Below are 13,838 nucleotides of genomic sequence, written 5' to 3'. Positions count from 1 at the left end.
CTCCGCCAAAGTATTCTTCACCTAATTTCTATTTTTGGATATGGTACAAATTTTTTTATTTGTCTTAACTTTATAAATGGTCAAACCTGTCCTCTTCAATGTCGATCACAGCTTTAACAATGGAGCCACACATGAAAATCAACACGGTCTTACACTTAGATAGGGTAAGTCATCCTCACTTTTCAAACTATAATGTTGTTCAACATGTCTTAAACCATATCTAGGCAACAACCCGTAGACATCTAATTTTTGTAACACCTGATTCATATACACATACACTGTTATTTTATTGGTCTATCATATCACCTTGCAGCCTCTACCATGTTTTGTAACTTTCAATTTTCCACTGTAGGATTATGTCGCCATTCCAACCAGATTCATGCATCGCTGGAGCCATGAATTAAAACCAAATTTTACATTACGGGGGACAATAAGGGTGCTTTCGTATGCGATTTGGAACAAGGTCAACGGGCAACGTTAACCAATGGTGTCAACAATATTATAGAATATTGCTACAATTTGCAACAAACAGTCTTGCTTCAATTAACCTACCAACGCTATAGCTTCTTCAACATGATCATCACTACACAAGTTGACGATTTAGAAGACCAGCAAATCTACAAAGACGACGAACTATTGTGGCAAACAACCATTACTCAGCCATTGGCTAATTCCACTGAACCAATGGCAAACCAAACTTTTTTTTTGTTACATCATTAACAAATAAATTAAATTTGAGGTAATGACAAATATATATCATTTTATTCATTCATAGGTTGTTCTTGACCATGTGGTGCACTATATATTCAAGACTCTGACCAACGAACTTTTGGTATACTTGCCTGATAAAACCTATGAGAGATGGTCCATCATTCATAACAAATGTGGCCTATTCCAACTTGGCCAAAGATGGCATGATTTCATCGGATACTTTGAAATTGAAGAGAATGATAGTATCAAATTCATTAAGTTTAACAAGCTAATACAATACTAGTCATAATAAATGACTAGTATTAAGTAATGACCGAGACGATGTCACTTGAGCATATAGGTACTGAGCTAATGATCGTTGATCATTTGACTAAAGATATGTCACTGTGTAAGTTCAAGGATCATGTAGAGAGAATGAGATTTGATTTCACTTTATGATTGTATACATACAGGTTAAAGTAGAAACTCTTATATTGTGATATTTTTTCATATTCAGGTACACATTGATTTATTTGAGAAAATTTATGTTTTGGACCAAGAATAAACATTGGGTTTATTCATTAAGTTTTATTACCACATTGAGTATATTACTTGGAAAATTGAGCATGTTGTAATACATGAATGATATTACTCATTATAAGATGAATTATTGCTATGATTCGCATGTTCATTTATTAAGGAAATTGTTCATTGACTTATTTTAATCAATGAGTCAAAACGTATAGACCAAGTGAGAGAATATAATAAGTTTTTATTATTAAAAGTTGTGACTAACTCCTTATTAGTGGGTTGTACATTTTGGACTTGGAATGTCATCTTTGGCTGAAGTGCTTCATCAGTTTTGGAGTTGAAAGACCAAATATTGAATGACATCAATGAGTGATAATGACTACTAAGTGCATTCTTGATGGTAGAATGCCTATAGCACATGTGTTTGGTCCCTGAACTTATATCTTTCATTTTCATTTGATACACCATCTACAGAGAGAGAACTTAGAATAACCAAAACAAAATAACTCTTTTGTAGCAATGGCAGAAGGTATATTCTAATTATGTTTTTCGCATTTGTTAATGACCTGTGTTTCGTTTTGTTGTTTGTAACATTACAGATTTGTTATTTTAGTCTTACACTTGCCTGACAAAACCTATAAGAGATGGTTCATCATTCGTAACACATGTGGCCAATTCCAACTTGGCCAAGGATGACATGATTTCGTCAGATACTTTAAAATTGAAGAGAATGATAACATCAAATTCATTAAGTTTAACACAATACGAGTAGTAATAAATGACTAGTATTAAGTAATGATCAAGACAATGTTACTTGAAGGATTTCCATTGTAACAATATTTTATTAGAAATTAGGTTTGCTATCCATCTTAAAATGTGTACTACTATTAAGTAATGAAAAAACCATGCTTGCAATTTTCTTATTTTAGATGTTGTTACTTATTTATTGAATTTCTATATTTATTCAACTTGGGAAACATGACTCATTTAATTTTTTGCACACAATTAATTATTTTCTCCATTTTGGTCCAACTTTTTTTTCACTGTCTCAATGAATTCACCAACAAACACAATTACTTAATGCACCACATTTTTTACTTGGAACACCATTACTTAACACACCTCATTTTTTACTTCGTACACCTCATAAAAGTAATTTACACACTCCTTACTACCACCCCATTTTTTACTTGGTTCACCTCGTAAAACTAATTTACACACACCTTACTGAGGTTGATACCTATATTGTGAGCCCAGTTCAAATTTGTAACTATGCAATGGAGTCAAAGTGGAAAGTGGAGGAGGAGAATGACAAAGAAGCAAAACACATATTCAATGTACATAGTAGGCACATGACATGCAAAGAAGTTGAGGCATGAAGGAGTTGGATCAAAGGTTACATACTATCAAATAAGGGTATTTTGGGAATATAAAAAAATTATAAGGTGCATCCAGCCAACAACAAGGTGCGTTAAATAATTGTCTCATCAAACATGATGGCCCAACAGTTATCAACAAAAATTGCAACTCAAATAACTAAAACCACAAAATACCCCAAAATAATTTGGAATTTTCTTCTTGCACCTGTCATTTTTCTTCTACACCTAGCAGTGAGAGTGAAAACCAAAAGCACCCTTATGTATAGCATATACAGATTGTCAATCTGTAAGACCATGGAACTCACGCACGCCACTTCATCATGGACTTCACACACGCCATGCCCACTCCCTCCCCCTCCCAGGCCGGTGATGCCGCCGGGCGAGATAAGAGGGAGGGCGATGGCCATGAAAGACACGAGGGCAGAGAGCGCCACAGGATCTAGCCCCGCCTCAGAGGCATTGAGGGCAGAGATGGCGGCGACGGTGACAAGGAGGTGGTGGTGTTGCGACATGGTGGAGTTGGCATAGCGGTGTTGCGACGCGGTGGTGGCGAGGAGATCAGGCCATTACGAATTCACAATCCATAAGAATCATACAAATTGACAATCCATATGATTCATATGGATTGTTAATCTGGAAGAATCATATGGCCAATCTGGATAATTCTTACGGATTACAAATCCAAATATTTTGAAATATTTCAAAAGGGGATAATTTTGGAATATTTAAAAAAGTATTGGGTATAGAATATTTTTTGATGTAGGAAGAAAATCTTAAACAATTTCCTATTATTCTGGCATGATCAAATTGGGCCATATATCGAACCACCTTATATATTTTATGTTGCTATTTTACTTCATCATAATTTTTTCAAACTAAAATAAAATAAATCATTTTCTCCTACTAAATACAATTATCTTCGCGTGTAAAAGAAATACAATTACCTAACAATGCAATCCATTCAACATAAAATTTCGTCACTAATCAATTGTTGCATTTACCATCCATCATACCAAATTTATTCCTATAAAATATAACAGATGAACATATACTCAAAAAATGCTTCCGAACATAATTATAAATAAAATAAAATTTGCTCCAAAAAACTTAATTGTAAGCCTCCATAACATGCAACCCTCAGAAAAACAAAACATCATGCCTGTAAAATGGAAAACACTTTATCAAAAACTGTATGAAAACCAAAACCAATTGACACCGATTTAATCAACATTCAATACAATATATATGTAACAAAGATACAAGATTATAAACCAACAACTAAATAAAACTCAATTTAACTGACACTCACATTTCAATATCTCCTTCTTTCACCGCTTCACCAATGGATCTTTCTTACTAATTTCTTTTTTTTTCAGCAAATCTTTGTTACTAATTAATTCAACTGCACCAATATAATAAAAAGCACACAGCTGAGAAACCAACACCAGCCCTCACTCACATGTACCTCTTTCATCAGCCACGACTTCAAAAACCAACGAACCAACCAAAAAGGCTGCTCCTGCTCCCCGAACCTCTCCCAAATGATACACATAAACTAAATACATGAAAGAATATCAATGCCGCCTGTACAATTGTTCGTGTAAAATGTAACTGGCGATTGAATTGTTAATGCAAACGGTCAAAATTATCCACTTTAATATGCACTGATAAAGCAATACCACTTGCACTCGCTCTTAATCCACATAATTGCATCCGAAAAATTCAGAGTCACTGTCTACAATTTTGCCTATGCATCAAAACGCCACACCTACACATTTTTCAACGAACAAAACAGAATATGATTACCAAATTCAGTGACAAACGTCCCAAATAGATCTTCAAAATCACACGTTGTTCACAAACAAATCAAAAGCAAAATAAATGTATACAAAATTAATAGTTAGGGTCAAACACTTACTGGAAACAAAAGTACAGTGTGGTGTGAATATGCTCTACCATCAGGACGACCATTGCTGCCCTTTTCTCCCAAATCACCAAGGCTACGGCACAACCCACAAATCAGAAATTACTGCAGCTAAATAGCAAATGCCACTAAGCATGACCGCATAGCACTGCCATCACGGATGCTAAAAATCAGCAAGGGAATTTTTTTTTTCCAACAACCAAATTCAAATACCCATGGATGCCTCCAACCTTTACCGACCCTAATTCGAAGACCACACACTGTTTGAATCCAAGTGGAAATCAACTTACTTGTATTGGTGACAGTAGACATGAAAAATATTTTAACATTTTCTAAAATCCTCATCATTAACGCTCAAAATCACATATTTAGCGAAGGGTAATCTTCTTTATTCCTAACCGTCAGATTAAATTGGGATTCATGCAACCACAGCACAATGTTTCCCAAGTTGGGTCACCCAATGAAGTCGCCCACGATAAAAGGCGTTTACTTTTATTGCATTAACTTATTTTTGGTATGTTTTACTTATTAAATGTGAAAATAAATAATTCAATAAAAATGGTTTGAATTTACAAAAGAAAAATTGTTTGAATAAAAATAATTTTCTCTTATATAGATATTATTTAGGGTAAATTGTGATCTGAAAATATGAAACAATGATAAATTGGTCAATAAAAAATTTAAATTAAATCTTCAAACATACAAAAAGTGTAACAAATTAATCATGTGAACATATAATGATAAACTAATTCATAAAATTTACAACTTAATGTCAAATAGATACTAAAAAAATATAACTTATTGTTAAATTGATTCTAGAATATTACAATTTAATTACAAAGTTGTCTAAAAAATTTAACAACAAAATCAATCTTTCACACTTTTTATACATTTAGAGAATAAATTTGATGTTTTTTTTATCTTTAAAAAACTAATTTATCATCATTTCATACTTTCATGATCAAAATAGATATTTAGTATTTGTCCTATTAATTAATACAAATTTACCATATATGTACAAACAAATTATTTATCTCGTGCAATGCACGGGTCAAAAACTCGGGAACATAATAGTGAGAATGAATGTGAAGGTTGTCAAACATCTAACGGCAACGATAATATTGAGTAAAAAATTATTCTCCATCTATAATTATAAGACTTTTTATAAAAAATTTATTAGATTATTTTCTAATTTTTAGATGTATTAATTATTTATCTTTACATATATTTACTTCATTATTCTTACTCTAAACATAAATGAAAAATAATTAAATGGATAGAAATAAGAAAAAGTAATTTTTAAATGATAATATAAACAATTAACATATATTTAATATGATTAATTAATTAACATTTTTTTTAAAGTAAGATGAATTAGTTGAAATTTGAGAGACTTATAATCAGGGGCAAAGTATGAGAAAGATCTGAGATTCTGAGTAATTATAACATTTATTTTTTCAACCTAATGCACAACGGCCAAGCCAAACCAAAGCGTTTTACATTTATCACATAAATAAAAAGAGCAGCTACAGACATGATTTCCGGAATCGCTATTTTATTTGTATTATATCATAAAGCAGGAAGAGGGATTCTGGCTCCTCACTACCATCGTACCGTACACCTGCTGCAAGAAAGAAAAAATAAAAATAAAAGGAACAAGTGTTAGTCGTTATGTCAAAATTAAAACACTAGAGAGTAAAATATGCGAGTAGATAAGAACAAAATCCAAGCTTCTCACTAAATAGATAGATAATATTTATAATCCCCAATATACAGATATCGAAAGAAAAAAAGTAAAAAGCGTGTACTAATTTCTTTCCTTTTCGGGGAGGGAATTGCCTAGAATAATCCCATAATGATAAAATTTCATCCTAGTGTCTATGCTAAAAGTTAGATCCCAAAACCAAAAGCATAGACCCAACAATAACATTATAAATATTGAGATAATGATCATAGTATAAACCGTTGACTAAATGATAAAGTATAAGAGAACACGCATCATCAGAACACAAAACATTGATAGGAGGATATATGGGTGAGAGGGTATTTGATAACATGTTGAATTTCTACGAATAAAAAAAACACAAAACATTACCTTAACATATAAGATCTAATCACTGTCACTGCTGCTGCTATGACCATGATGGTCATGTCCATGCTCCTTCTTCTTCTTGTCCTTCTTCTTCTTTTTCTCACCCTTGTCATGGCCATCACCATGGATCTTGTCCTTGATCTTATCCACAAGTCCCTCCTTGTGCTCCCCATGGTGTTGTTCTCCTTTGTGTTCACCTTTGTGCTCACCATGGTGTTCTCCTTTGTGTTCACCTTTGTGCTCACCATGGTGTTCTCCTTTGTGCTCCTCTTTCTTGTGCCCTCCCACATGGAGGGTCTCCTCAATCTTGTGGATGATCCCGGACATTATTTCAAATAAAAAAAAATTATATGGCCTTTTGCTTTGGTTTAATTGAAATGTGAGATAACGTGAATCAAGTCTATTTATAAGCCTAGAAATGAGGATAATGTCAAAAAGCTTATCTCATTTTGGCTGAAATTACGAAAATGGCAATGTGCGTGTACATCTACGCCAACGCGGATAGAGAATTTTCTTTCTTTCTAAAATATCTGAACATAAGAGCTAAAAAGGAATGATATTTTTTTTTTCTTGAAACTTAAAAGGAATGGTATCTTATTTGTGGGGAAAAGGTCCAAAAGAAGGGAAATATCATAATAAGGGGATTGTCTTTATTTTGTTCGTTTCTCTGTGCATGACGCGTGGATGGATGAAACTTACCGACATCATTTACTCGGGGAACTCGAAGGGCATTGAGTGGATGCATGGAACTGTTACTCGAAAGAAATCGACTATGTTGTTTCTTTTTCTTTTTTATTCTTATATAGCATCCACATCAAGTTCATTAGGTGCCAACTGCCAATTACTAAAGTGAGATTGCACTCGGTTATTTTCCCTAGTTATGCTGATTTTATAAAGGACAAGATATGTCTCTCATCAAGAATATATTCTATGTAACTGGATTCAAGAACATGTAATTTTACTTGGCCAATGTTTCAAACATTTCAATAATTGGATCCCTTTTAAACTTTCATGTTCTCGAGAATAAGGTGCTTTGGCAAAGTAATTCTTTAGTTATTCCCGTGAAAACATTAATTTCATACTTTTCCCACTAAGGTTGTATTTGATTGGAAGAAGAAAAAAAAGAAAGAATATATAAAAGAGAATAGATGAGAAGAGAAAATAAGAAAAATAGATAATAAATAAAATAAAAATGAGATCATTTGATTGAAGAGAAATAGAGAATAATAAAAGAGAAATATTTAAATTATAATTAATTGATTAACAATAAAAATTAATATTATATTTATTCATTATTATAAACAAGGTCGGCTTAAGGCGCAAGCGGCCCAAATAAGAGCTTTAGACTCCCTAAAAAAAAGATCCCAAAATATTTTTTTTAGTACTAATATACTTCAAAAAAATTATTGTAAAATTATATTTGAAAATAAATTTTAATTAAAATATTATAAGTAACTGTTAATCTTTTTATTGGTACGGTAAGTAATAATTAATGAACAACAACTCTTCACCAATATCATAGTTTTGCTTAGGAAAAATAGATTTAATAGTTAATAGCTAAAGAAATCCAAAAACTTTTCTTTTATTTCTATTCTCTTTAATCGATAATTTTGCATCACAAAAAACCCACAAAATTAATTTTAAATGAAATAATGATAATTTTAATAAACTATTTTATGAGTAAATAAAATGTCTCGTTCTTAAATTTGTTTTAGGTCTTTCAAGTCCTTGAGTCGTCCATGGTTATAAGAAACAAGTTATAATGTAAAATACACCCTAACTTGTTTTTTTAAAATAATTTTTAGATTATAATTTTTTCTTATAATAAAGAATAAAGAATATTATATTAAAATATATTATAAAAAAGTAGAAAACATTGGAAAAAAAGATATGGAACTTGTAACTTTATGGGCTGTGTAGCACAAGTCTGTTAGTATGCAAGACACACTCCAATTTTGGGTAATTGTTTATTGCACCCAGTAATTTAAGTGAAGTGACAAAAATACTTTTTACTTAAAAATTTAAAAGCTCCATCTTCTCCTCTCCCTCACCCTACCCCGCTAGTGCGCCCCTTTCTTCTTCGTTTTCGTCGTCAACACCCCGTCGTTGGTGCCTCCGATCATTGTCGCTACTCCCTGTCACTGTTGTCGCCGTCACCATGAGTCTCTTTGTTGCTGGTTTTTTTTTTTTTTTCCGTTTATGCTTTCTGTGTGATTGCTATATTATAAGGATTGCAATGCAGTATATTGCATACGGATTAGTAATCCACGTGGATTATATGCATTTCCAATCTTTATAATTATTTCTTTAATCTAATACTTAATAAAATAATAATTGAATAATTTTTTATTAATTTAAAATAAATTAATATTTTTCTTGTTAAAATATTTTCTTAATAAATAAATATTTTTGTATATTTTTATGTGTTTTTATTTAATTAATTATATTTGTTTTTTGAAGTTGGTTTTTAATAAATAATTTATTCAATAAGTAAATAATTTAAGAATTTTTTTTTATTTAAAAATGAATGCATAAATATTATTGCTATTTATTTATTTTTAAAATATAAGCAATTTAATTACACTTGCTAATTAAAATAGTTTTTTTTTATAAATTTGTTATATATCATTAATTCCAAATTTTTATTAGTATATATTTCACAATTTAGTTTAACAAGAAAATCTATATTTCTAAATGAATTTTTTTATTGATATAATCGTATATATATTATTATACTAATAGCATTAAATATTTATATAAATAATGTTTAGAAGTATAAAATTAAAATTTCTTGATTTGTTTATAAATATTTAAAAGTATTCAAATACTAATTTGTAAAAAAATGAAATAGTCATTTATTACAAATAAAAAACAAAATTGTACTTAGATTTTGGTTATTAATTAAAGTTTACTAGAATTAGTGATGTGAAGCCTATAAATTTAAAAAAAGAATTTTTATATTCATTTATGAATATATAAAAGTATTAAAAAAAGTTATTTAAGTAATAAAATATTTATTTATGAATTATTAAATAGTAATTGATTGAAGTATTATTTGAACAATGACATTAATTGTTATTATTGTTTAAATGTACAGATTATGGTTAGAAACAAATGATTGTGTTGGGCATTAGGCAAAGTTTGAAAATCATGAAGATTTTGATGATGTCAAAAAGGAATTTGCTTGACAAAGGAGGAGAATGTGAATCATGCATATCTTGAAGATGTCGAAAAGAAATCACTTGATTATCATCATCAAAAAGGAGGAGAATGTGAATGTATGAATACATGAATTTTGATGATGCCAAAGAAGAATCAAACAAAGTCACTTCAAAGGATAAGAATTTGCTTCAAGATTAATTCAAGATTGCTTCAACAAACAAAGCCTTATTTCAAGATTCACTAAAGATCAAACCTTGTCTCAAAACAAAGGGTTTCAAAGTCATGCAAGGCTCTGGTAATCGATTACCAGGAAGTTTAATCGTTTACCAGAAGGGAAGAATGAAAAAGAGCTGTTGAAAATGGTTTTGAATTTGAATTTTGAACATGTAATCGATTACCATATGTTTGTAATCGATTACCAGCAATGAAACTCTGGAAATTCAAATTCAAAAGTCATGACCCTTCAAATTATAATTGTGTAATCGATTACACAAACATTGTGAATGACCATCAAAGGCCTATAAATAGGTGACTTGGACACGAATTTTGAAGAGAGATTTTTACTTTTTCAAAATGTCTTATCCTCTCAAAAGGAAATAAGAGAGATATTCCAAGAGAACTTCATTACCAAATGCTTTCTCAAAAGAAACTCTTGGGCAAACACTTGCAAATTCATTAAGAGTTTCTCCATGGACTTCAATTGTAATATCCTTCTCTTCAAGAGATAATTCTTCTTTCTTTCTTCTCATTCAAAGAGATTGATTAAGGGACTGAGGGTCTCTTAAGTTGTAAGGATTCCTGAACACAAGGGATGGGTTGTCCCTATATGGTTCAGACTTTGTAAACGGATTTTTACAAAGGGAGTGGAAAATCTCAAGTGGGTTGCTTGAGTACTAGACGTAGGCACCGAATTTGCCGAACCAATATAAAATTGTGTTTGCATTCTCTCTTCCCTTATCTCATTTATTTTGTTGCAATCAATTTTTTTTTTGCATGTTTAAAGAACATTATTAAATTGATTGTTGCTTCTTCTGCATTCTAAGCCTATCCCTCTTAAGTTATTGAGGCCGCTGGTCCAACAAAGTTATTGGAAGAGCCTTAGGGACACAAGTTCGTGGTGAAGCGGATGAAGCCCTTTAGCATTAAAAGCCGACAACATCTGCACGTAGACAACAGACAGTTGCACCTATTGCTGAGGATGTTAAGCATGTGGATCATGCAGCTAACGAGCTTCATGAGCAGCCTTAGGAGGCAATTACTGATGATGCATGTGCTGATGCCCAGGGTTTTCTAGGTAGGCCCCACAATACATCATTTTGATAGAATATGTTCATCATAAGTCAGCCACAATTTGGGCAGGAGAGATACTTATTTCTTGAATTATATAATATTTTCATAACTATTTTTCATTTAACTTGAAGTGATTAATATTTTTTTTCTTCAAAAACGTCCTGAGTTGAAGTTGTCCTTTGATTGCATGTTCCTTGAACATTCAAAGAGATGGCACAAGGAAACTAATAGTTTTCATCTTTTGGTAGGAGAGGTCACTATCACCCTCGATGATGTGGCATAGTTGCTACATCTGCTCATTACAAGTGTCTTCCATACCTTTCTTTGATGCTCTTTATGTAGACCAAGTAGTGAACTTGTTAGTTGAGTTGCTTGAAGTCAGTTCACAGGAAGTAAGAGATGAGACATTTCAATGCCATAGGGCATATGTTCGCCTAGCCTGGCTATGAAACATTTATCGTAGCAAATGTGACACAGGATAGTGGACCGTAGCAGCTTGAGCCTATCGTTTGCATCTAGTAGGTTGCATACTCTTTGCTAACAAGAGTGTCACACACATGCATGTGGCATTCTTGGACGCATTTTATGACCTCATCCAAACTAGAAGCTACTCATGGGGAGCGGCTGCACTGGTTTATATGTATGAGAATTTGAATGATGCATCAAAGAGAAGCACCAAGCAACTTGTAGGATATATCACACTTTTACAGGTATTTATAATTTTGTTTAACTTCAATTATTAGTTTTATAGTTTATATTTACTATTGATTAGAATTTTTTTGTTTTTTAAATATGTGCAGTGTTGGATCTACGAGCATTTCCCTATTATTGCTATGTGTGTTGCCGATGAGGATTATCATGAGAGGAAACCATGTGCTTGTTGATGGAAGTCTGGGAAGGCATTATCGGTGTCGACGTATCGTAAGTGATTGGATAGAGGGTGTTGCTAGGTGCACCCAACATTATTGCCGGTGCACCCAGCATCACTTAAAAATGCCAGAAATGCCCCTCTAATGTTTCGTTGTGCGGATCAACTTGATCCATAAAAGACCCATGGATCAACTTGATCTGGGAAATTCTCCTGCGGATCAAGTTAATCTGTGTAACACAGGTGGACCAAACGCGGATCAACTTGATCTGCAAGTATTACACTGATCAACACGGATCAACTTGATCTGCAAGTTTTCCACGGATCAACTTGATCCGTAGGAGACTGAATTTTAAAAAAAAATTAACTTTATTGAAACTTCATTTTAAATGACATTTTTAATATTAGTTTAACATTTCTAATTTACTTACTTCCATTCATAATATGTCGATGAATTTCGAATGAATTTGGTATAAATTTCGGATCAAGTAATTTAAACATAACTGACAAAATAACACTAATATTATAAACTAATATTATTAATCAAAATAACTTAAAATATACAAAATGTTAAGTCAAATACATCGTCAAAAACTAATGATATCTAAAGTGTGAATAAAATATTGCTGATCCATGCGGCGCCTACGTTAAGACCTCACATACACATTGCGGTCTTCTGTGAAACCCTTGACAATCCTGAGGCATTTTGGATGACCTCTTCATGTGTGGATGTGCCTAACGCATTTAGATGCTGCTCCAACGCCTCCGCGATCGCATGGAAAGCCTCTTGTTAAATAGAAAACAAACGAATTATACAAATTAGTATTAAAATATTTGAAGTAAATGACATATATCTAACCAAATAGTAACACTTACCACTGCATGTCTGGGCTCGTCTGCGTCAGGATCCGCATGTGTCGATGTCGGTGCTGCCTCATGAGGGATATGACTGGGCTGCGTCACATATGCATCTCGAGGAGGATCCGTCTGTAGCACAGTCATGAATGGATGTGATATGACAAAGAACCAGTCTATGTAGTTAGGCGCACACTGACCTGGCACAACACATAGATCACCTGCTGCCGCCAAATGGTCTGAGTAGTACGTCCAAGTATCCTCCACGTCATCATATGACACCCATGAATGAACAGGGTGTGCAGGAAAGCACTAGACGTAACTGAACTGGCGCATAACCCTCTCCGGTCTGTATCTGACAACAACAGGCCCCCAGCGGAGCTGTCCCGAGAAGCACGAAATCGGATGAAAGTCCTGCACAGGTCAGTGCTCCGCATATGGCATCTAGCAGACATCTGGGATCCTCAGACGATCCAGGCGCTGCCTGTACGTCGCTGTAGACACCTTCTTCACAGTCTTCTTCGTTGCAATCCATCGACACACATGTGGTGACACCTCGTCGTAGTCCGGATTAGCATTGCACTCCGCAACTGACGAAAAGTGCTCGTATATCCAACACTACAGGGTTTACATGAAAATCATACATGTTAATTAAATATACACTCATTAAAACATTGTTGTAATTAAATTATGAAATACATGTTAATTACCTGTAACAAGGTGATGTAATTAGCAAGCTGTCGGCTGGTGCTGAGACTGACATCATTAAGCTGACCATACATATGGATGAGGCCAGCAGCTCCCCATGCATACCACCCAGCAAGAGTGAGATCACGTAGGGCCTGTAAGTATGCAACATGAACATGGGTTGCATTCTTATTAGCAAAAAGAGTGCAACCCAAAAGATGTAGAAGATAAGCGCGAGCGGCAGTTGTCCAGTGTTGCGTTTGACATCTGCGCTGGTGTACGTCTCGCAGCCACTACAGGCATATGTATGGTCCACCACATTTGCCTGTCTCGGCCATGATCACCTCTACTGAGACCATC

The 13,838-nt window shown here is 33.1% G+C and overlaps 1 protein-coding gene and 1 long non-coding RNA gene across 3 annotated transcripts; both read right to left on the bottom strand.

The window, feature by feature from the left end:
* Window positions 1-2,538: 2,538 nt before the first annotated feature.
* Window positions 2,539-5,321, bottom strand: LOC114393419. The gene is made up of 2 exons (XR_003662558.1): window positions 4,519-5,321; window positions 2,539-4,368 (listed from the first exon to the last, which is right to left on the bottom strand). It is a non-coding gene; the product is annotated as an uncharacterized LOC114393419 (long non-coding RNA).
* Window positions 5,322-5,938: 617 nt separating this feature from the next.
* LOC114393418 (protein SRC1) lies at window positions 5,939-7,006 on the bottom strand. Of its 2 annotated transcripts, none has more exons than XM_028354771.1 (2): window positions 6,620-7,006; window positions 5,939-6,145 (listed from the first exon to the last, which is right to left on the bottom strand). In XM_028354771.1, the coding sequence occupies exon 1, from the start codon at window positions 6,941-6,943 to the stop codon at window positions 6,635-6,637; it is 309 nt and encodes a 102-aa protein (XP_028210572.1). In that variant the 5' UTR covers window positions 6,944-7,006; the 3' UTR covers window positions 5,939-6,145; window positions 6,620-6,634. The 2 variants fall into 2 exon arrangements, with proteins under 2 accessions (XP_028210572.1, XP_028210571.1); XM_028354770.1 differs by having other exon boundaries at window positions 5,939-6,148; window positions 6,620-7,005.
* Between the last annotated feature and the right edge of the window lie 6,832 nt (window positions 7,007-13,838).

Source organism: Glycine soja, chromosome 17 (genome assembly GCF_004193775.1).
Source record: "Glycine soja cultivar W05 chromosome 17, ASM419377v2, whole genome shotgun sequence".
NCBI lineage: Eukaryota > Viridiplantae > Streptophyta > Magnoliopsida > Fabales > Fabaceae > Glycine > Glycine soja.
This window is presented reverse-complemented; position numbering and strand designations above follow the sequence as displayed.